We start from the raw sequence: 24,186 nt of genomic DNA on the forward strand, positions 1-24,186 counted from the left end.
AAACTGCTGGTGAGTGGTGTGTCATGTGACTGCTGCAAAAAAAGTCCCGCATTAGAGCCGCAAGTCTTGAAGTTTCCGAGCAGGAAACAGCTGGTCATTGGTGGATCATATGACTGCACTTCTAATAAAACTATCAAAATGACCTTAGAGACCCCAAAAGCCCCACTTTAAAAATAATCCCCTATATGTTTTAATAGCCAGGTGTGAGGAGGGAGGGACATGCATTACAAATAAAAAATAATGTTATTGTTTTAGTTAAAACGTTTTAAATGTATTATTATTAAGGTAATGGTTATTGTTATTTTTAAGGTAATCCATTATTTTTCTCCTTCCAATAAAGTGCACCTGAAAAGTTGATCAAATATGAATGAGTAACCTATTAAACTCGAAATAGTTCACCTCCCATTAATTTCAATGATTCATTAATGCATCTAATCATATATAACCAAATCAGTAATGGTCTGATATAAGTTATTATTCTAAAAATGAAAACCATGATTTAAATCAAATCCACCTGCCTACGTGTGAGCAGCATTAAAAAAAACCTCCAAAATAGCTCAGCACTTAAGGGGTTAAACTTTATTTGCAGCTGTGGATATATATTAATAAATCTGAAATAAAACTCGCCATGTGCTTTACTTGTAAACAGGCAAAAATACATTAAATATTTTCTGTTTTTTTTTTTACAATTATGTTGTTTTTTTATTTTTTAGTTCATTAAAATGGCTATGGAGCTAAATGTTACAAAATTCAATATTGATGCCCCACAGTGGGACCAGGGTACATTCATTGGACGATTGAAGCACTTCTTCAACATTACAGATCCCAGGACAGTATTTGTATCAGAACAGGAGCTAGACAAAGCAAAATTGCTTGTGGAGACATGCAGGTAACTACTCAATTATTTTGAGGTATATAAATTTGTGAAAGAAAATAATTCCCACTGAAACCCTGAAATGTGAGATTCTGCAAATTGAATACTTTCTGCCAGTCATAAAATTTGCTACGCGTTTACAGATTTCCAGTCATGCAGTTAGTAGTTAAAGGGATACTAAATTTGTTTTTTTATTACATTTGAAAGAAGGCATTTTAAAGTGTATTACAGCTTTTGTTTAAAAAAAAAAAGAAAAGAAATAATAATAAAAAGAAATGTTCTTGTTATTTTGCTTGTGGGGGCAAATATATTAAAAGAGGAACAACCTATAATACATTATCACCAGTATAGAGTGTTGTCAATGGAACATTCTAAGTAGCGCATTACCAATGTGACCGCTCATTAAAGGGATATGAAACTGTCTGTTTCATTGTTGCAAAAAAAAAGCACTAAGTAGTGGCTTATGTTTAAAGGGACACTAAACCCACATTTTTTTATTTTATGATTCAGCAACTTTCTAATTTACTCCTATTATCAAATTTTCTTTGTTCTCTTGCTATCTTTATTTAAAAAGCAGGAATGTAAATCTAAGGAGTCGGACCATTTTTGGTTCAGAACCTGGGTTATGCTTGCTTATTGGTTTGCTTAATGTAGCCACTAATTTAGCAAGTGCTATCCAGGGTGCTGAACCTAAAATGGGTCGGATACTAAGCTTACATTCCTGCTTTTTAAATAAAGATAGCAAGAGAACAAAGAAAAAATGATAATAGGATTAAATTAAAAAGTTGCTTAACACCCTTTGAGGGCTAAGCTGAATTTAATCTTTTTCTGTTTTTTACTTTTTCCCCCCAGATCCCCAAGACTTATACCATTGGAAAGGTTAGGTGATTACCTTTTCCAATGGTGGGTCTTGGGGGTCTGTAGCTGCTTAGATCCCTGAGATACAGGTTTCTAAGCAGTATGCCCCCTTTCCCTATACTTTGTATTGACAATTTTAAATAAAGTTGCGCGGTGACGTCATCACGTAATTGTGCGTGACGTCACCACACGTAACGGGAATCCCCGGTGATGCCTGTCACTATGCAGGCCCGATCGCCAGGGTTGGAGCGTGTGGGGGCCCCCAGATTGCAAAAAAGGTAGTTGAGTGCTAATGATGGCTCTGAGCCTTCATTAGCACTCAAAGGGTTAAAATTACATGCTCTATCTGAATCATTAAAGAAAAAAATTGGGTTTAGTATCTCTTTAATAGAAATCATTGCAACATATAATATTCATAATTTTTAAATTAATTTTACTTTTTATTTATGTTTTACATTTTTAATTTGTGCAGTGTCCATTACTTCCTGTCAAAGCCCTGCAAGGAGACTTGGGTCTCTACAGAAAGGCTTATCTAGCTTTATTTCATAAAACTTCTAGAGTATCATGAGCTGGTTTACTATTAAGTGAATACCAGATAAACAAGGAGTCAGATTTGCCCATGCTCAGAAGAGGCAGGAGGCAACCTAAGTTGCCAACATCATGTCAGCTCTCTTATTTCCATGAGGACTACACTGATAATGTCTAAGTGCTTATTTTACAAGAATACAAGTAAGTTGTGTGTTGTTTTTTTACGCAATATGTTTCTTTGTATGTTTAATTTGTTTTAACATATTTGTTATTTACTAAAGGAGCACTATTTAATATTGCTTTATGTGAATATTTAGATATCAACATTTAAATACTGAGAAGGACCAATTGTCAGAGCTCCCATTGGCTAGGTATAGTACCTGCGTACCTCTATATGCTTGAAGAGTGGAGCAAGAGAAAAAGAACAGTTAGTTGTGTGCCACCTTAGTGTACCAGTTCTGGGGCTGCTCTCAAATGCCCCCATCACCAGTGTCTCATCTTTAAGAACTTATAAAAGATCCAGTTGAAATGATGCATAGGAATTAATTTTAACTTTCTTTCTTTAGAGCAGGTTCTGCTCCACCAGGGACAAGTGAAGAACAGTTGCGTTATGCTAAGAAGTTGTACGACTCCGCCTTCCACCCTGACACCGGAGACAAGATGAACCTGATTGGAAGAATGTCTTTTCAGGTTCCTGGAGGAATGGCCATCACTGGCTGCATGCTGCAGTTTTACAGGTAAAAAAAATGTCAGACATAAAGCTGGAAAGGAAAACCCTTTGTGATCAGACCATTTTTTAATTTTCTTACCGTTAAGGACCAGGGCTATTTTTACATTTCTGTGGTGTTTGTGTTTAGCTGTAATTTTCCTCTTACTCATTTAGTGTACCCACACATATTATATACCGTTTTTCTCGCCATTAAATGCACTTTCTAAAGATACCATTATTTTCATCATATCATATAATTTACTATAAAAAAAAAACACACTTTTTCTAACTTTGACCCCCAAAATCTCTTACACATCTACAACCACCAAAAAACACCCATGCTAAATAGTTTCTAAATGTTATCCTTAGTTTAGAAATACCCAATGTTTACATGTTCTTTGCTTTTTTTTTGCAAGTTATAGGGCAATAAGTACAAGTAGCACTTTGCTATTTCCAAACCATTTTTGTCTCTCAAAATTAGCGATAGTTACATTGTAACACTGATATCTGTCAGGAATCCCTGAATAACCCTTCACATGTATATATATTTTTTTTTGTTTAGTAGACAACCCAAAGTATTGAACTAGGCCCATTTTGGTATATTTCATGCCACCATTTCACCCCCAAATGCAATCAAATAAAAAAAAATCACACGATTGGCACCATAGCTGGATGATGCAGAAAGGGCAACAGAGTGGCTCTCTCTGCATCGGTGGGTAAAAAAAAGGGTATTGCAGGATGCTTCAATATCGAGGCATCACTGCAAAACCCTGAAAGCGATCACGATTGCTTCCAGTCCTTGAAACCCCAGTCATTAAGGACCGGTTTTTGTAGGATGTGCCTGGCACGTCCTCGGTTGTTAAAGGGACACTGAACCCAAATTTTTTCTTTTGTGATTCAGATAGAGCATGCAAATTTAAGCAACTTTCTAATTTACTCCTATTATCAATTTCTCTTGTTAAGTGTGTTCAGTCCACGGGTCATCCATTACTTATGGGATATATTCTCCTTCCCAACAGGAAGTTGCAAGAGGATCACCCAAGCAGAGCTGCTATATAGCTCCTCCCCTCACATGTCATATCCAGTCATTCTCTTGCAACCCTCAACAAAGAAGGAGGTCGCGAGAGGAGCTGGAGTTTTTACTTAATTATTCTTCAATCAAAAGTTTGTTATTTTAAATGGCACCAGAGTGTGCTGTTTTTCTATCTCAGGCAGTATTTGGAAGAAGAAACTGCCTGCGTTTTCTATGATCTTAGCAGGCGTAACTAAGATCCACTGGCTGTTCTCGACATTCTGAGGAGTGGGGTAACTTAAGAAAATGGGAATAGCATGCAGGGTCTCCCGCAAATGAGGTATGTGCAGTGCAATATTTTCTGGGAATGGAATTGACTAAGAAAACACTGCTCTTACCCGTATGATGTAAGTACAGCCTTAAATGCAGTAGTAGTGACTGGTATCAGGCTGATGAATGTATGCACAGTAGAGTTATTTTCTAGGGACTAGAATTTGACTGAAAAAATACTGTTAATACTGATATAATGTGTGAGCCTTAACTGCAGTAGAAGCGACTGGTAGCAGGCCTAGTAATAACTTTACACAGCATCTGAAATGTTGTTTTTTTAAACGTTTACTGGCATGTTAATCGTTTTGTGAGGTACTTTGGTGATAAATCTTTTTGGGCATGATTTTTTTCCACACGGCTAACGTATATTTCTGCATAGAAACCGTTATATCAGGTCTCCCACTGTTGTAATAGGAGTGGGAGGGACCTTTTTTAGCGCCTTGTTGCGCAGTTAAAATTCTAGCACAGTCTTCCTGCTTCTTCCTCTTTGATCCAGGACGTCTCCAGAGAGCTCAGGGATCTTCAAAATTCGTTTTTGAGGGAGGTAATCAGTCACAGCAGACCTGTGACAGTGTGTTTGACTGTGATAAAAGCGTTAAATCTTAATTTGATATCCGTTTTTTGGGTACTGAGGGGTTAATCATCCTTTTGCTAATGGGTGCAATCCTCTGCTAATTAATACATTTAAAGAATTGTTGACTATAACTGAACTAGTTCTTTGTTATTCAATTGTGTTTTTTAAAAAAAAAGCGCTGCAGCGTTTTTTATATTGCTTGTAAACTTATTGAAGTAATTTCCAAGCTTGCTAGCTTCATTGCTAGTCTGTTTAAACATGTCTGATACAGAGGAATCTGCTTGTTCATTATGTTTAAAAGCCGATGTGGAGCCCAATAGAAATATGTGTACCAATTGTATTGATATTACTTTGAATAAAAGTCAATCTGTACCGATAAAGAAATTATCACCAGACAACGAGGGGGAAGTTATGCCGTCTAACTCTCCTCACGTGTCAGTACCTTCGTCTCCCGCTCGGGAGGTGCGTAAGATTGAGGCGCCAAGTACATCAAGGCCCTTACAAATCACTTTACATGATATGGCTAATGTTATGAAAGAAGTATTATACAATATGCCCGAGTTAAGAGGCAAGCGCAACAGCTCTGGGTTAAGGACAGAGCGCGCCGATGACACCAGAGCCATGTCTGATACTGCGTCACAATTTGCAGAACATGAGGACGGAGAGCTTCATTCTGTGGGTGACGGTTCTGATTCGGGGAGACCGGATTCAGAAATTTAAAATTTTAAATTTAAGCTTGAGAACCTCCGCGTGTTGCTAGGGGAGGTGTTAGCGGCTCTGAATGATTGTGACACGGTGGCAATCCCAGAGAAATTATGTAGGCTGGATAAATACTATGCGGTACCGGTGTGTACTGACGTTTTTCCTATACCAAAGAGGCTTACAGAGATTATTAGCAAGGAGTGGGATAGACCCGGTGTGCCTTTTTCCCCTCCTCCGATATTTAGAAAAATGTTCCCTATAGACGCCACCACACGAGACTTATGGCAGACGGTCCCTAAGGTGGAGGGAGCAGTTTCTACTTTAGCCAAGCGTACCACTATCCCGGTGGAGGATAGCTGTGCTTTCTCAGATCCAATGGATAAAAAATTAGAGGGTTACCTTAAGAAAATGTTTGTTCAACAAGGTTTTATATTACAGCCTCTTGCATGCATTGCGCCTGTCACTGCTGCAGCGGCATTCTGGTTTGAGTCTCTGGAAGAGGCGATTCGCACAGCACTATTGGATGAATCTTTGAGCAAGATTAGGACCCTTAAGCTGGCTAATGCGTTTGTTTCGGATGCCGTAGTGCATTTAACCAAACTTACGGCTAAGAATTCCGGATTCGCCATACAGGCGCGCAGAGCGCTATGGCTTAAATCATGGTCAGCAGATGTAACTTCTAAGTCTAAACTACTAAACATTCCTTTCAAAGGGCAGACCTTATTCGGGCCCGGCTTGAAGGAAATTATTGCTGACATTACTGGAGGTAAGGGCCACACCCTTCCTCAGGACAGGGCCAAATCAAAGGCCAAACAGTCTAATTTTCGTGCCTTTCGTAATTTCAAGGCAGGAGCAGCATCAACTTCCTCCGCTCCAAAACAGGAAGGAACTACTGCTCGTTACAGACAGGGTTGGAAAGGCAACCAGTCATGGAACAAGGGCAAGCAGGCCAGAAAGCCTACTTCCGCCCCTAAGACAGCATGAAGACTGGGCCCCCTTTCCGGAGACGGATCTAGTGGGGGGCAGACTTTCTCTCTTCGCCCAGGCTTGGGCAAGAGATGTACAGGATCCCTGGACGTTGGAAATTATATCTCAGGGATACCTTCTGGATTTCAAAACTTCTCCTCCACAAGGGAGGTTTCATCTGTCAAGGTTATCAACAAACCTAGTAAAGAAAGAGGCATTTCTACAATGTGTACAAGACCTCTTAGTGATGGGAGTGATCCACCCAGTTCCGCGAAAGGAACAGGGACAAGGGTTTTATTCAAATCTGTTTGTGGTTCCCAAGAAAGAGGGAACTTTCAGACCAATCTTAGACTTAAAAATCTTAAACAAATTCCTAAGGGTTCCGTCGTTCAAGATGGAAACCATTCGGACCATCCTACCCATGATCCAAGAGGGTCAATATATGACCACAGTGGACTTAAAGGATGCCTACCTTCACATACCGATTCACAAAGATCATTATCGGTACCTAAGGTTTGCCTTTCTAGACAGGCATTACCAGTTTGTAGCTCTTCCCTTCGGGTTGGCTACGGCCCCGAGAATTTTTACAAAGGTTCTAGGCTCACTTCTAGAGGTACTAAGACCACGAGGCATAGCGGTGGCTCCGTACCTAGACGACATTCTGATACAAGCGTCAAGTTTTCAAAATGCAAAGTCTCATACAGAGATAGTTCTAGCATTTCTGAGGTCGCATGGGTGGAAAGTGAACGTAGAGAAGAGTTCTCTGTTACCACTCACAAGGGTCCCTTTTCTAGGGACTCTTATAGATTCTGTAGAGATGAAGATTTACCTGACGGAGTCCAGGTTATCAAAGATTCTCAATGCTTGCCGTGTCCTTCACTCCATTCCAAGCCCATCAGTAGCTCAGTGCATGGAAGTAATCGGCTTAATGGTCGCGGCAATGGACATAGTGCCATTTGCGCGCCTACATCTCAGACCGCTGCAACTATGCATGCTAAGTCAATGGAACGGGGATTACTCAGATCTGTCCCCTTTGCTAAATCTGGACCAGGAGACCAGAGATTCTCTTCTCTGGTGGTTGTCACGGGTTCATCTGTCCAAAGGAATGACTTTTCGCAGACCAGATTGGACGATTGTAACAACAGATGCCAGCCTACTAGGCTGGGGAGCAGTCTGGAACTCCCTGAAGGCTCAGGGATCGTGGACTCAGGAGGAGAGACTCCTCCCGATAAACATTCTAGAATTAAGAGCAATATTCAATGCTCTCCTAACTTGGCCTCAGTTAGCAACACTGAGGTTCATCAGATTTCAGTCGGACAACATCACGACTGTGGCTTACATCAATCATCAAGGGGGAACCAGGAGTTCCCTAGCGATGTTGGAAGTCTCGAAGATAATTCGCTGGGCAGAGTCTCACTCTTGCCACCTGTCAGCGATCTACATCCCAGGCGTGGAGAACTGGGAGGCGGATTTTCTAAGTCGACAGACCTTTCATCCGGGGGAGTGGGAACTTCACCCGGAGGTATTTGCTCAACTGATTCGTCGTTGGGGCAAACCGGATCTGGATCTCATGGCATTTCGCCAGAACGCCAAGCTTTTTTGTTACGGAGCCAGGTCCAGGGACCCGGGTGCGGTGCTGGTAGATGCACTAGCAGCCCCTTGGGTTTTCAACATAGCTTATGTGTTTCCACCTTTTCCGTTGCTACCTCGACTGATTGCCAGGATCAAACAGGAGAGAGCATCAGTGATTCTAATAGCGCCTGCGTGGCCACGCAGGACCTGGTATGCAGACCTAGTGGACATGTCTTCCTGTCCACCATGGTCTCTACCCCTGAGGCAGGACCTTCTAATCCAGAGTCTTTTCAACCATCCAAACCTAATTTCTCTGAGGCTGACTGCTTGGAAATTGAACGCTTGATTCTATCAAAGCGTGGGTTTTCGGATTCGGTTATTGATACATTAATACAGGCTCGGAAACCTGTTACCAGAAAAATTTACCACAAGATATGGCGTAAATATTTATATTGGTGTGAATCCAAGAGTTACTCATGGAGTAAGGTTAGGATTCCTAGGATATTGTCTTTTCTACAAGAGGGTTTAGAAAAGGGCTTATCCGCTAGTTCGCTAAAGGGACAGATTTCTGCTCTGTCTATTCTTTTACACAAGCGTCTGGCAGAGAATCCAGACGTCCAGGCTTTTTGTCAGGCTTTGGCTAGGATTAAGCCTGTGGAGCTTAAACTTGGTTCTTAAAGTTCTTCAGGGTGTTCCGTTTGAACCCCTTCATTCCATTGATATTAAGCTTTTATCTTGGAAAGTTCTGTTTTTGATGGCTATTTCCTCGGCTCGAAGAGTCTCTGAGTTATCTGCCTTACATTGTGATTCTCCTTATCTGATCTTTCATTCAGACAAGGTAGTCCTGCGTACTAAACCTGGGTTTTTACCTAAGGTTGTTTCTAACAGGAATATCAATCAAGAGATTGTTGTTCCATCGTTATGTCCTAATCCTTCTTCAAAGAAGGAACGTCTTTTGCATAATCTAGACGTGGTCCGTGCCCTGAAGTTCTACTTACAGGCAACTAAAGATTTTCGACAAACTTCTTCTCTGTTTGTCGTTTATTCTGGACAGAGGAGAGGTCAAAAGGCTTCGGCTACCTCTCTCTCTTTTTGGCTTCATAGCATAATACGCTTAGCCTATGAGACTGCTGGACAGCAGCCTCCTGAAAGAATTACAGCTCATTCCACTAGAGCTGTGGCTTCCACCTGGGCCTTTAAGAATGAGGCCTCTGTTGAACAGATTTGCAAGGCTGCAACTTGGTCTTCACTTCATACTTTTTACAAATTTGACACTTTTGCTTCTTCGGAGGCTGTTTTTGGGAGAAAGGTTCTACAGGCAGTGGTTCCTTCTGTTTAATGTTCCTGCCTTGTCCCTCCCATCATCCGTGTACTTTAGCTTTGGTATTGGTATCCCATAAGTAATGGATGACCCGTGGACTGAACACACTTAACAAGAGAAAACATAATTTATGCTTACCTGATAAATTTATTTCTCTTGTAGTGTGTTCAGTCCACGGCCCGCCCTGTCTTTTTGAGGCAGGTTCTAAATGTTAAATTATAACTCCAGTCACCACTGCACCCTATAGTTTCTCCTTTCTCGTCTTGTTTCGGTCGAATGACTGGATATGACATGTGAGGGGAGGAGCTATATAGCAGCTCTGCTTGGGTGATCCTCTTGCAACTTCCTGTTGGGAAGGAGAATATATCCCATAAGTAATGGATGACCCGTGGACTGAACACACTACAAGAGAAATAAATTTATCAGGTAAGCATAAATTATGTTTTTTGGTTCAGACAATGGAAAGCACTTGCTTATTGGTGGGTGAATTTATCCACCAATCAGCAAGAACAACACAGTGTGTTCACCAAAAATGGGCCAGCATCTAAACTTACATTCTTCCGTACATTGGTCAGCAGACTAGAGTATACTGTTTATATTTGGATATTTAATATCATCTCACTACTCCAATTGTCAGCTTATGCTGATTTTCCTACCTATACCTAGTATATTGATTTTCCTGTCCAGGAATTCAGTAAATTCAGTTCTTGTAGTTTTTAAATGTATTGTCTTACCATTGATTTTAATAAGTCCTAATAAAAGTTATATTTTATTTTACCCAGTGTCACCCGTTATATAGTACTCTGTCTTCATTTCAATTGACATAGGGAATTTGAGTGTTACCCAGATGTACAATCCATTGGAGGCTTAGACCTCCTCTTTTTGTTCAAACTTACATTCTTGCATTTCAAATAAAGATACCAAGATAATGAAGAGAATTTGATAATAGGAGTAAATTAGAAAGTTGCTTAAAATTGCATGCTCTATCTGAATCACGAAAGAAAAAATTTGGGTTCAGTGTCCCTTTGAGTTAAGGCATGAATTAATTATGTGTCCTCAATATATAATAGAGGTATGTTTAGGAATAGTCTATTCAAAATAAAACTTTCATGATTCAGATAAAGAATGCAATTTTAAAGCAACTTTCTAATTTACTCCTATTATCAGTTTTTATTTGTTCTTTTTGTATCTTTATTTGAATGTAAGCGTAGGAGCCGGCCCATTTTTGGTTCAGCACCTGGGTAGCACTTGCTGATTGGTGGCTACATTTAGACACCAATCAGAAAGTGCTACCCATGTGCTGAAACAAATATGGGCCGGCTCCTATGCTTACATTCTTGCTTTTTCGAATAAAGATAGCAAGAGAACGGAAAAAAAATGATAATAGGAGTAAATTAGAAAGTTGCTTTAAATTGCCTGCTCTATCTGAATCATGAAATTTTAATTTTGACTAGACTATCCCTTTAAGCACAGGTTCATAAGTTATACTGGGCTCTTAAAGTATACCACGTAAGTCTTGTGGGACTATTTGCACATTTTATACTACTATATTATTATGCTCACCTGGAAGGATCTATACATTTTAACTTCAGCAGATTTCTCAGTAGTTCTAATCCATAAGAGCAGGGTGCCCATACTTTTATGATACATTGCCTACTATTTTGTGAAGTTTGCCAGCGTGATCTATTTATTCACGTGCTAAGCATAGAAACAAAACAAAAAAAAGAAATTGAACTCAAAATCCATCAACTTTTTTTTTTTATTATTGAATTTTCAAAATAAAGAATTACAAAACCGTTAAAGAAAGTAAGGTCCAACACTAAACTTCAATCATTACAGGGTCTGATCTTCAAAATGTATCTACTTTTAACATAGAAACTCAACAAATCTGCTTTTGTAGTATAGGCAACTGTAGTGATACAGAATATACTTGCGCAAACCGCATTTCCACATTTTATATTGAGCTGGCTGAGAGAGATATGGGAAATCATACGGTGGTCTTGTGATCTACTGGTCAGCACTCAGAGATCTACTAGTAGATCCTGACACATTTTGGGCACAACAGCATGCAGAGAAATTACTCAAAATATTTTTTTGGGGGGGGGTTAGTATTAAATTGCTTTGTTTGTTTTTTGTCTGGGAATTTCGCAACTTTCACAAATGTCAACAAAGTACAATATTATGCTGATTGATTAAATGTTGATATTGACTGTCCAATTTTTAAGTGCAACTTTTTTACTTAACTAGTAATATCAATTTATGACATGGGCAATTAGTTTCATGTATCTTTACATAATTTTATTAAAATACTTTTTTTTCCCTTTGTTAATGTCCGCACTCTTCATTACAATCATAAAGGGACACTGAACCCAATTTTTTTCTTTCATGATTCAGCTAGAGCATGCAGTTTTAAGCAACTTTCTATTTTACTCCAATTATCAAATTTTCCTCATTCTCTTGCTATCTTTATTTGAAAAGCAAGAATGTAAGTTTAGAAGCTGGCCTATTTTTGGTTCACAACCTAGGTTGTTCATGTTGATTGGTGGCTAAATGCACTCACCAATAAAAAAAAAAGTGCTGTCCAGGGTCTGAACCAAAAATTAACTGGCTCCTTAGCTTAGATGACTTCTTTTTAAAATAAAGATAGCAAGAGAACAAAGAAAAAATGATAATTAGGAGTAAATTAGAAAGTTGCTTAAAATTGCACGCTCTATCTGAATTACGAAAGAAAAAAATTGGGTTCAGTGTCCCTTAAGTTAGCATGTTGATTATCATATTTAGGTTGTTTTCCAGTTTCATCATATAAATGCTTAATATTTTAAACTTTGACTAACCCAGTAATATGCACAAATCAATTTCATAATACAATAAGTACATGGGGCCCCATGTACTAAGGGACAGGTTTCGATCTTGGGAACCTGTCTGTCTGGCTTTGTGGCTAGTGGGCAGCAAATGCTTTTCATCCTCTGCCCAGTTATATTGCACAAGGATTTCCTTGTACAGAACTGCCCCTTGCTCTTGTGAGACCCGTTGTACTATTACTGTCTCTTAACTTGCAAGCAGGCTCACATGAGCAAGCCTGCATGGCAAGGGCTTTAAAGCAGCCTTAAAGGGACACTGAACCCAGATTTTTTTTCTTCCATGATTCAGATAGAGCAAGCAATTTTAAGCAACTTTCTAATTTACTCCTATTATCAATTTTTCTTCATCCTCTTGTTATCTTTATTTGAAAAGCAAGAATATAAGTTTAGAAGCCGGCCCATTTTTGGTTCACAAACTGGGTTGTCCTTGCTGATTGGACAGCACCAATAAACAATTACCGTCCATCGTCCTGAACCAAAAAGAGTCTGGCTCCTTAGATTGATAATAGGAATAAATTAAAAAGTTGATTAAAATTGGATGTCTATCTGAATCGTAAAAGAAAAAAATTGGGTTTAGTGTCCTTTTAATTAAATAGTACATTAAGCCCATAGTGTGTAAATAGGTATTCCATCAAGTAACCCAATTTTTTTTATATACATACTTACTTTTTTCCTACGAGCAGCATCTAAGCAAATTAGCTCAAAACAGAATATGAACACTATTCCTTATATGATAAGCAGCATTTACAAGAACACATATGAGAGTAGATTGAATAATAAATTATGCACACTGATCCTTATATTGTAGCTCAGGCATTCAAAAGTTAATATCCTACATGTTTGTCATAATATTTTCCCAGAAAGATATTTAAGAGGGCAACACAGTCACTCCTTAGAACACTTCAGTTCAAGGTCAATTAAATTGTTATTTAACAGAACTGCTGGCTCTTAAGGGTAGATAACCCACCCATATGTTAATTAGGCATAGAACTTGCACTTTATTCATCAAGGTTATATCCTCTTGTCACACTAATCTTTTTTTAGTCCAATATCATCTTATAACAAAGGCCAATTTTCCCTAATTTTGAAAAGATGTCACATGTCTATCTCCGAAAGTTATTGTTGTTGTTCTTCCATCCATGTGGCATAGGAAATATCTCTAAGCTCATAATGTGTTCAAATTCTTACCTTCAGAACTAGTTGCCAGTCCATCATTAAACTGTATGCTTGTTTCTGGTTCTTAGCATAGCTCAATAACTCATCTTCATATTCCGCTTCAGGGATGTTCAGTCTTCCGACAGGTGACACACGTTTTAGGCTTCGCCCGTCCACTTCGCCCTGATCAAAGAGCCAAGCTAGGCCACTCAAAAGAGGCAAAACATTTTTTTTAAAGATGTCACAGATGATAATATAGAAAAGTCTAATGATTCTGTGAATATCTGCATGAACAGTGTTTTCTGATGGTTTGTAACACTTTTCAAATTGTCAATATACAGAATATTGGTAGAGTTGACATGGTGAATCCACTGGAAAACCATATCATAACTGTTTGTTTTCAGGATTATATAATGAATTGTATTTGCCTCAAATTACAAGGAAAGCCATTTTAATTGCCTTTCTTATTGACTTGGAGTAGAATCCTATAATTAGCTAAACACATTTCTGTATTTCTGTAAAATCCTTATTTTTTTCTTTTCTGAGCTTCCGGATGTGCAGTCCTTTGTTAAGGCTCTGACTAGGATCAGACCTGTGTTTAGATCTGGGACTCCGCTTGGAGCCTCAATCTTGTTTTTAGTGTTTTGCAGCAGGCGACGTTTGAGCCTATGCATAACTGTTAACATTAAATTGTTATCTTGGAGGGTTCTTTTTTTGTTGGCTATTGCCTCTGCGCGCAGAGTTTCTGAGATTTCTGCTTTGCAATGTGATCCCCCTTATCTTGTTTTCCAGGCTGATAAGGCGGTTTTACGTACTAAATTAAGGTTCCTCCCTAAGGTGGTGTTGGATCATAACATTAATCATCAAATTGTTGTTCCTTCTTTGTGTCCTAATCCTTCTTCAGCTAAGGAACGCTTGCTTCACAATCTAGATGTGGTTCGTGCCTTGAAGTTCTATCTTCAGGCTACTAAGGAATTCATAAAATCTTCCTCTTTGTTTGTCATCTATATGGGGAAGCGTAAGGGGTAGAAGGCAACTACGACTTCACTATCTTTCTGGTTGAGGAGTGTCATCCGCTCAGCTTATGAGACAGCAGGGCGACAGCCTCCTGAGAGGATAATGGCTCATTCCACTAGAGCAGTGGCTTCCTCCTGGGCTTTTACGAAAGAAGCCTCTATTAATCAGATTTGTAAGGCGGATACCTGGTTCTCCTTACATACTTTTTCTAAATTTTACAAGTTTGATGCGTTTGCTTCGGCTGAAGCAGCTTTCGGAAGAAAAGTTTTGCAGGCTGTGGTGCCCTCAGAATAGGGTCCGCCTTTTTTGTTCCCTCCCGTTATTCCTTCAGTGTCCTCTAGAGCAGTGGTTGCCAACCGCGGTCCTCAAGGACCCCCAACAGTCCTTGTTTTCATTATAGCTGAACCAGTGCACAGGTGAAATAATCAGCTGATGGATGAGAGCAGGTTGGTTACAGATCAGCTGATTACTTCACCTGTGCACTGGTTTAGCTATAATGAAAACCAGGACTGTTGGGGGTCCTTGAGGACCGCGGTTGGCAACCACTGCTCTAGAGCTTGGGTATAGTTTTCCCAACAGTAAGGAATGAAGTTGTGGACTCTCCCTGCCTTATGGAAGGAAAACATAATTTATGCTTACCAGATAAATTCCTTTCCTTAATGGCAGGGAGAGTCCACAACCCTGCCCGTAATTTATTTTTGTTGGGGGGGCTCCTTTTTTATATTATTTCTTCTGGCGCCTTTATACCCTGATGTTTCTCCTGCTTTTCCTTGTTCCCTTGGCAGAATGACTGGGTGATAGGGGAAGTGGGATGGATATTTAAGACTTTGGCTGGGGTGTCTTTGCCTCCTCCTGGTGGTGGCCAGGTGTTGTATTTCCCAACAGTAAGGAATTAAGTCGTGGACTCTCCCTGCCAGGAAGGAAAATAATTTATCTGGTAAGCATAAATTATGTTTTTGATAGAATTCTCTTGTAATATATATATTTTTTTTTAAACTAATATCATTAATCAAATAGTCATTGATTTTCTTTATCAGTAATTATCTTTTAGAATAAAAGAGCATTTTTTTTATATTATTGATGTAATTTGAGTCCTACACAGTTTGTCAGTTCTATGGGAACCTTAGATAAATAGCCAGGTGTGTGTCTGCTTCTCAGGGATCACTGTTAATTATTGTTCAACTAAAGTTGACCGGTCTTGTTCACCAGGAATATTAAATATCCGTTGCAGAGAGAGAGAGAGAGAGTGCTACAACTTAAAGGGGCAGACAAGTCAAATTTAAACTTTCATGAATCAGATAGGGCATGCAATTTTAAATAACTTTTAAATTTAATTTTGTTGAAAGCTATACCTAGGTAGGCTCATAAACTGATTTCTAAGTTGTTAAAGGCCGCCACCTTATCTCAGTGCATTTTGACAGTTTTTCACAACTAGACAGCGCTAGTTCATGTGTGTCATAAAGTTATTTATGAGTCAGCACTGATTGACTGAAATGCAAGTCTGTAAAATTAACTGACATAAGGGGACAGTCTGTAGAGGCTTAGATACAAGGTAATCACAGAGGTAAAAGTATATTAAAGGGCCACTGTAAGTAAATATTTTTGATGCCTGTTACTAACTAACTACCCCAAATACGCTTTTTATCAATAGCATTTCATTAACATATCTCTACCGTATATCAGATATCTTGTCTGCAAATTTAATTGTTTTCCAAACCCACTCTGTGGGTATCCTTTGCTCTGTATCAATCCGTTTACAATACCTAGGTTTCAAAATGGCGCTTTAAACACAAAGTTAATGGTTTAAGTATTTTGAACATGCAGTGCTGAAAATAGTGGGCAGGATAACGTGACATCATCGGCGAATAAAAGATATAACTTTTAGAACGTTATGAAACTTCGTTTTGGAGAAAATATAGGTCAGTAGGTTTTAATTAATGTTTATTAACTTTAATATGTTAGTTGTTTAGCTTAAAAATTATAACAGAAAGTAATCCTTTAATATAACAATGTTGGTTATGCAAAACTGGGGAATGGGTAATAAAGGGATTATCATATCTACCTTTTTAAACAATAAACATTTTCAAGCAGACTGTCCCTTTTAAGGACATGAAACATTCACATTTTCTGTTTTAAAAGCAGAATTTGTACCCTAAGCATAACTTCCATTATCAAATTCTGCACAGGCTTTTTATATGAACACTTTGAGACAACAACTCTTACTGAGCATGTGCAAGATTTTACAGTGTATATGTATAGGAGTCTGTGATTGGCTGATGGCTATCACATGATACAGAGGGCTTTTTGAACATTCTCAGAAAAAAATCTACTGCTCATTTAAAATTCAGTGTTATTGCATTGTCTTTTGATTATGCAATTCTACTCCATTTAGTGATCCTTTAAATGCGGATTACATAGCAATTTTTTTTTCTATTGTCACAATGAATTCTTTTAAATAGATTAAAGCGACTGTCAAGTACAAAAAAACTTTTATGATTTAAATATTTAAACAACTTTCCAATTTACTTTTTGCACCAATTTTGCTTTGTTATCTTGGTATTCTCAGTTGAAAGCTAAACCTAGGAGGTTCATATGCTAATTTCTTCGCCCTTGAAGACTGCCTCTAATCTGAATGCATTTTGACCACTAGAGGGCATTAGTTCATGTATTTCATATAGATAACATTGAGCTCATGCAAGTGAAGTTACCTTGAAGTTAGCACTAATTGGCTAAAATGCAAGTCTGTCAAACGAACTGAAATAAGGTGGCAGTTTGCAGAAGCTTAGATACAAGGTGTCAGGGTTTTTTCCCTGTTTTGTTTGCCTTGTGCTGGTGGCAGCCATTTTACTCACCTCTCTTGCTGACTATGGTGCATTGTGGGGGATGCTGCTCATTTCCTGCCATTCCTTTTATGGCCAGACTGGTTTGCATCATCTGTGTGAGACAGGATGTAGTCTAAGAATTGTGATGTCATCACTTATTATTTAAAGGGCCTCTGTTCAGTATGCTTTGCCTTTGCGTTGTCTCAGACCTGTTTGTGAGAGTTCCTGTGTATTACCTAGCTGTCTGACGTCCTTCCTGGGTCCTGATCCCTGGCTTGTTCCTGACTCTAATGTTTTCCTTGTTCCTGATTCCGGCTCGTCTGACTATTCGCTTTGGCTCCTGACTCGGCTCATCTGACTACCAGCTCTGGTTTTGAATCCTGGCTTGTTATTTGACTTGTGCCACTTTTTATTATTTTTTTGTTATTAATAAAAGTGTGATTATTTTTGCACTTCTCATCTCAGTCTGATTCCTGGCACCCTGACACAAGGTAATCACAGAGGTAAAAAGTGTATTTCTATAACAGTGTTGGTTATGCAAAACTGGGGAATGGGTAATAAAGGGATTATCTTTCTTTTTAAACAACAAAAATTCTGGTGTTGACTGTCCCTTTAAGGCAACATGATCTATTTGAAAACCTGTTAAAACATTGTTTAAATTCTGTGAGCAGTGATAACACAGTCATACACTGCATAAACTAGCTTCTACTTTGAACCTAAAAATCTTAAAATAACCTATTGGTTATTCTTTAAAGGGACAGTCAAGTTAAAAAATCTATGGTTCTCTTGGTATTCTTAGTTGAAAGCTAAACCTAGGAGGTTCATATGCTAATTTCTTAAACTTTGAAGGCCTCCTCTTATGTGAAAGCATTTTGACAGTTTTTCACCACTGGAGGGTGTTAGTTCACGTGTTTCATATCGATAACATTGAGCTCATGCACATAAATTACAGAGGAGTGAGCACTGATTGGCTAAAATTCAAGTCTGGCAAAAGAACGGAAATATGGGGGCAGTTTTCAGAGACTTAGATACAAGGTAATTACAGAGGTAAAATGTGTATTATTATAACTGTTTTGGTTATACAAAACTGGGGAATGGATAATTAAGGCATTATCTATTTTTTAAAACAACAAAAATTCTGGTGTTGACTGTCCCTTTTTAATTTTTAAAAAAAATTAATTAAAGTGAAAGTAAATTTTAACAATCAACATTAATGCCATGGATTGCAATTATTCTATTATATCTAGTCGCTAACTTTTTTTTTTTTTTTTGGTATTCCTTCTTATTTTTAATATATTATACTTACATCCCTTATTACTGTCTCCTCTGCCCTCCATTCATTTCCTGCTTTTGTTATTTTACACGTAAGAGCGGTCCCGCCCGCTCTTACCGTACGTGTTCATCTGTGCGCATTCTTGAGCAGTTAAATTTATTGCGCACGCGTGCTTAGTGCCGATATGCATGCGCATAGAGCTTTAGAGCTCTATGCGCATGCGTATCTCATGGACGCGCTTCTAGACACGGAGTACATTCAATGAGACACGCATGCGCAATTAAAGGTGGGGGCGTTTAGTGTAATTTCCAGACGCCACTGGTGGACCAATAAAAAGATTTATAACCATATTCATCATCAGAAAATAAAAAATAATTTTGAGGCAGGTGGAGGAACGGCGATATAGCAATGAAAACGAAAAGGTACATTTAAGTGATAATTCTATAATATCTAAGGAAAATCATGAATTAAACTCGTTATTTTGAGCTGTATTTTGCTTTGCGGCATAGAGGTGCAGGCAACTTTACTTTTCCTTTAAATTTAATTGGTAAATTTTCAGATTATACATCAATTATTTGTACGCATAACAAAAATTAAATGGTCTATTTTATCAATATAATAGCAGATTAATGATTATGTGATTATTTACATATATAGGGCTAGATTACAAGGGGAGCGCTATTTATTGCTCCCGCTTGTGCACTAACTCCACTAGAAGTAAGTTTTTTGTACGTGTTGGCTATCGAGCATATTACAAGTTGAAACTAAAAAGTTTTCGCACAAGCGCTAAGCCGACACACGCAAAAATCTGAACTTAGAATATTGCGACCGTGTTAATGTGTGTGTGTATATATATATATATATATATATATATATATATATATATATATATATATATATATATATATATATATTGCGTGTGTGTGCATCAGTGGCGTATTTAGGTTTTGTGCTGCCCTAAGCACTAAAAATTCTGCTGCCCCCCCCGATGATTTTAGGCCTTTTTTTTCCTTCATATTATTTTTGGTCAGTGTGTAAACAAAACAAAAAAAAATTAATAACAATTCAAAATAAAATGGGCTAGCAAAACACTTGCATACAGGTGGGTTGAATTGCATGCATCTCATACCATTTTCTCCCTGAGAGAAGGAAGAGAAAAGAAGGGCAGGGGAGAAAATGGAGGGAAAGAAAAGAAGGAAGGGAGGGAGAGAGAGAGAGAGAAGAGAAAAGTGGGGAGGGAGAGGAGAAAAGGGGGGAGAGAGAGAGAGAAAGAAGGGAGGGAAAGAAAGGAGTGAAAGAAGGGAGCAAGGGAGGGAGTTGAGAGAAAGAAGGCAGGGAGGGAAAGAAAGAAGGGAGGGAGGGAAAGAAGGGAGGGAGTAAGGGAGTTGAGGATGGAAGGGAGGGAGAAAGGGAAAGAAGGGAGAGAGAAAGGAAGGGAAAGAAGAATACACTTTGAAACAATCACTGCCCTTCACATGCAACAACATATAGTAATTGCCATAATTTAAGTAATGAAAATTTAAGTGTCCGTTTACTATTTACTCCGTGGGTTCATGAATGCAGAGACAGCTAGCTAATAGTAGCTAACATACATTAGCACTGAGAGTTTATGATTAGACATCACAAGCTGATCTAAGCAGTGCACAAATGCATCCAGTCTGTTAGTTACTAAGACCTGCAATAAGCACTGCGCTCGCAGACCCACCACAGCTGACAAGGAGAGGCAGCATATCGGCACAAGGTCTTCTCCTCCAGCCTCACCTTGTAAGCCTATCCCCGGGCAAGTTTCTCACCAAGAACGCTTCCACTGCAAAAATGCCACTGGCTCTAAATGAAGGAGCATTGCCTGTGAAGAGCGACCTTAAAGGGACACTGAACCCAAATTTTTTCTTTCGTGATTCAGATTGAGCATGAAATTTTAAGCAACTTTCTAATTTACTCCTATTATCAAATTTTCTTTATTCTCTTGGTATCTTTTTTTGAAATGCAAGAATGTAAGTTTAGATGCCGGCCCATTTTTGGTGAACAACCTAGGTTGTCCTTGCTGATTGGTGGATAAATTCATCCACCAATCAAAAACTGCTGTGCAGAGTTCTGAACCAAGAAAAAAAAACTTAGATGCCTTCTTTTTCAAATAAAGATAGCAAGAGAACGAAGAAACATTGATAATAGTAGTAAATTAGAAAGTTGTTTAAAATTGCATGCTCTATCTGAATCACGAAAGAAAAAATTTGGGTTTAGTGCCCCTTTAATCAGCGCACGTGCCTTGTCTTCTCTGTAAAAGCCTACACTTTATCACTCACTGTACTGTGTGCTGGCTTTTAGAGAGGATAGGGCAGATGTGCTGCCCCTCCCAAATCTGCTGCCCTAGGTACCGTCCTTGTTGGCCTAGGCCATAATACATATATATATATGTGTGTGTATATATATATATATATATATAAAATTAGGTATAGATATATACAGATGTATAGGAATACCTATTTAAACATACTTAAAACATATTCCCCTATGTGAAGAACATTGGAATATAAAATATTTACAGTACATACACAGTGATGTTTTCAGCTACTTGACTGGAAAGAGCTCCAATGCACATATAAATGTCTATATATGTACTGTATATATACACATATTTAGACTGTTTATGTCTATATATGTATACATATGTATTTGTGTTTATATGTGTATATATGTCTGTAGATTCATTTATAAACATATAAATACATATGTACACACATATACATAAACAGTCTAAATATGTGTATATATACAGTACATATATATGTTTATATCACTATGTTAAAGCCCTTTCTTTACATGTCTCTCTTTTTACTAACACCTGAGATCTTATATCTTTGACCCCTTATATCTTTTTATTGCAATTTTTTTAATGTTTTTTATTAGTGTTATTATGATTGTAAATGTACTTTTAAATATAATTTTTATGTGTTTTGTGCAACTTTTTTAGTCAAGCGTAACAGTTAACTAGAACTCTGAAGTGTGTTCAATTTAATTGCGTTCGAGCAAACGCATTTACTTTCAACCTGTAATACTCATGCTACTTCCAACGCATACAAAGAGCCACGATAAAACCCTTTTCCCTTGCGTGCAATAGTTAGCGCAGCACTTGTAATCTAGCCCATTATTTCCAAACTAAACTTAAAAATATACCAAAACTTAAAATATTTTTATATTTTATTCAGATTGCATTGTTTACATAACATAAACATTTAGATATAAATTGTTATCCAATTGACAATAAAAATATTCTATAATTTGTTCATTATATGAATATTATGAACATACAATATATTGAACAAATCTAAAAAAAAAAATTGCGTCACTGCTAAGTATCAAGCTAATCCAATTTAAAAAAAAATATACAAAGGCATGTGTATTAAACCGACATAAATTTGCAATAAGAAAATATTCTTGTGGCTTGCCTATAGCTAAGTGTTTTTTAACCCCTTTTAAAATGCTCATAGTTAAAGTCAACTCCAGAGCAGAAATGGTCAAATTCGGAGAACTGACCACACTAGGGCCTAGATTTGGAGTTCGGCGGTAAAAGGGCTGTTAACGCTCCGCGGGTTTTTTTCTGGCCGCACCATAAATTTAACTCTGGTATCGAGAGTTCAAACAAATGCTGCGTTAGGCTCCAAAAAAGGAGCGTAGAGCATTTTTACCGCAAATGCAACTCTCGATACCAGAGTTGCTTACGGACGCGGCCGGCATCAAAAACGTGCTCGTGCACGATTCTCCCATAGGAAACAATGGGGCTGTTTGAGCTGAAAAAAAACCTAACACCTGCAAAAAAGCAGCGTTCAGCTCCTAACGCAGCCCCATTGTTTCCTATGGGGAAACACTTCCTACGTCTGCACCTAACACTCTAACATGTACCCCGAGTCTAAACACCCCTAACCTTACACTTATTAACTCCTAATCTGCCGCCCCCGCTATCGCTGACCCCTGCATTACACTTTTAACCCCTAATCTGCCGCTCCGTAAACCGCCGCCACCTACGTTATCCCTATGTACCCCTAATCTGCTGCCCTAACATCGCCGACCCCTATGTTATATTTATTAACCCCTAATCTGCCCCCCCACAACGTCGCCGACACCTGCCTACACTTATTAACCCCTAATCTGCCGAGCGGACCTGAGCGCTACTATAATAAAGTTATTAACCCCTAATCCGCCTCACTAACCCTATCATAAATAGTATTAACCCCTAATCTGCCCTCCCTAACATCGCCGACACCTACCTTCAATTATTAACCCCTAATCTGCCGACCGGAGCTCACCGCTATTCTAATAAATGTATTAACCCCTAAAGCTAAGTCTAACCCTAACACTAACACCCCCCTAAGTTAAATATAATTTTTATCTAACGAAATAAATTAACTCTTATTAAATAAATGATTCCTATTTAAAGCTAAATACTTACCTGTAAAATAAATCCTAATATAGCTACAATATAAATTATAATTATATTATAGCTATTTTAGGATTAATATTTATTTTACAGGCAACTTTGTAATTATTTTAACCAGGTACAATAGCTATTAAATAGTTAAGAACTATTTAATAGTTACCTAGTTAAAATAATAACAAATTTACCTGTAAAATAAATCCTAACCTAAGATATAATTAAACCTAACACTACCCTATCAATAAAATAATTAAATAAACTACCTACAATTACCTACAATTAACCTAACACTACACTATCAATAAATTAATTAAACACAATTGCTACAAATAAATAAAATTAAATAAACTATCTAAAGTACAAAAAATAAAAAAGAACTAAGTTACAGAAAATAATAAAATATTTACAAACATAAGAAAAATATTACAACAATTTTAAACTAATTACACCTACTCTAAGCCCCCTAATAAAATAACAAAGCCCCCCAAAATAAAAAATTCCCTACCCTATTCTAAAATACAAATATTAAAAGCTCTTTTACCTTACCAGCCCTGAACAGGGCCCTTTGCGGGGCATGCCCCAAGAATTTCAGCTCTTTTGCCTGTAAAAAAAAACATACAATACCTCCCCCCCAACATTACAACCCACCACCCACATACCCCTAATCTAACCCAAACCCCCCTTAAATAAACCTAACACTACCCCCCTGATGATCTTCCTACCTTGTCTTCACCATGCCAGGTTCACCGATCCGTCCTGGCTCCAAGATCTTCATCCAACCCAAGCGGGGGCTAGACATCCACTGAAGAAGTCCAGAAGAGGGTCCAAAGTCTTCCTCCTATCCGGCAAGAAGAGGACATCCGGACCGGCAAACATCTTCTCCAAGCGGCATCTTCTATCTTCTTCCATCCGATGACGACCGGCTCCATCTTGAAGACCTCCAGCGCGGATCCATCCTCTTCTTCCGACGACTAGACGACGAATGACGGTTCCTTTAAGGGACGTCATCCAAGATGGCGTCCCTCGAATTCCGATTGGCTGATAGGATTCTATCAGCCAATCGGAATTAAGGTAGGAATTTTCTGATTGGCTGATGGAATCAGCCAATCAGAATATAGTTCAATCCGATTGGCTGATCCAATCAGCCAATCAGATTGAGCTCGCATTCTATTGGCTGATC

General features: G+C 38.2%; 1 protein-coding gene across 2 annotated transcripts in view; it reads left to right on the forward strand.

Moving 5' to 3' along the window:
• SFXN2 (sideroflexin 2) overlaps window positions 1-24,186 on the forward strand; it is a 148,402-nt gene that overhangs the window by 44,631 nt on the left and 79,585 nt on the right. For both annotated transcript variants that reach the window (XM_053696711.1, XM_053696710.1), the window contains exons 2-3: window positions 714-889; window positions 2,827-2,997. In XM_053696711.1, the coding sequence (XP_053552686.1) occupies window positions 723-889; window positions 2,827-2,997 (338 nt within the window). In that variant the 5' untranslated portion in view covers window positions 714-722. The remainder of the gene's footprint in view (window positions 1-713; window positions 890-2,826; window positions 2,998-24,186) is intronic.

Source organism: Bombina bombina, unplaced genomic scaffold (genome assembly GCF_027579735.1).
Source record: "Bombina bombina isolate aBomBom1 unplaced genomic scaffold, aBomBom1.pri scaffold_422, whole genome shotgun sequence".
NCBI classification, from domain to species: Eukaryota; Metazoa; Chordata; class Amphibia; order Anura; family Bombinatoridae; genus Bombina; species Bombina bombina.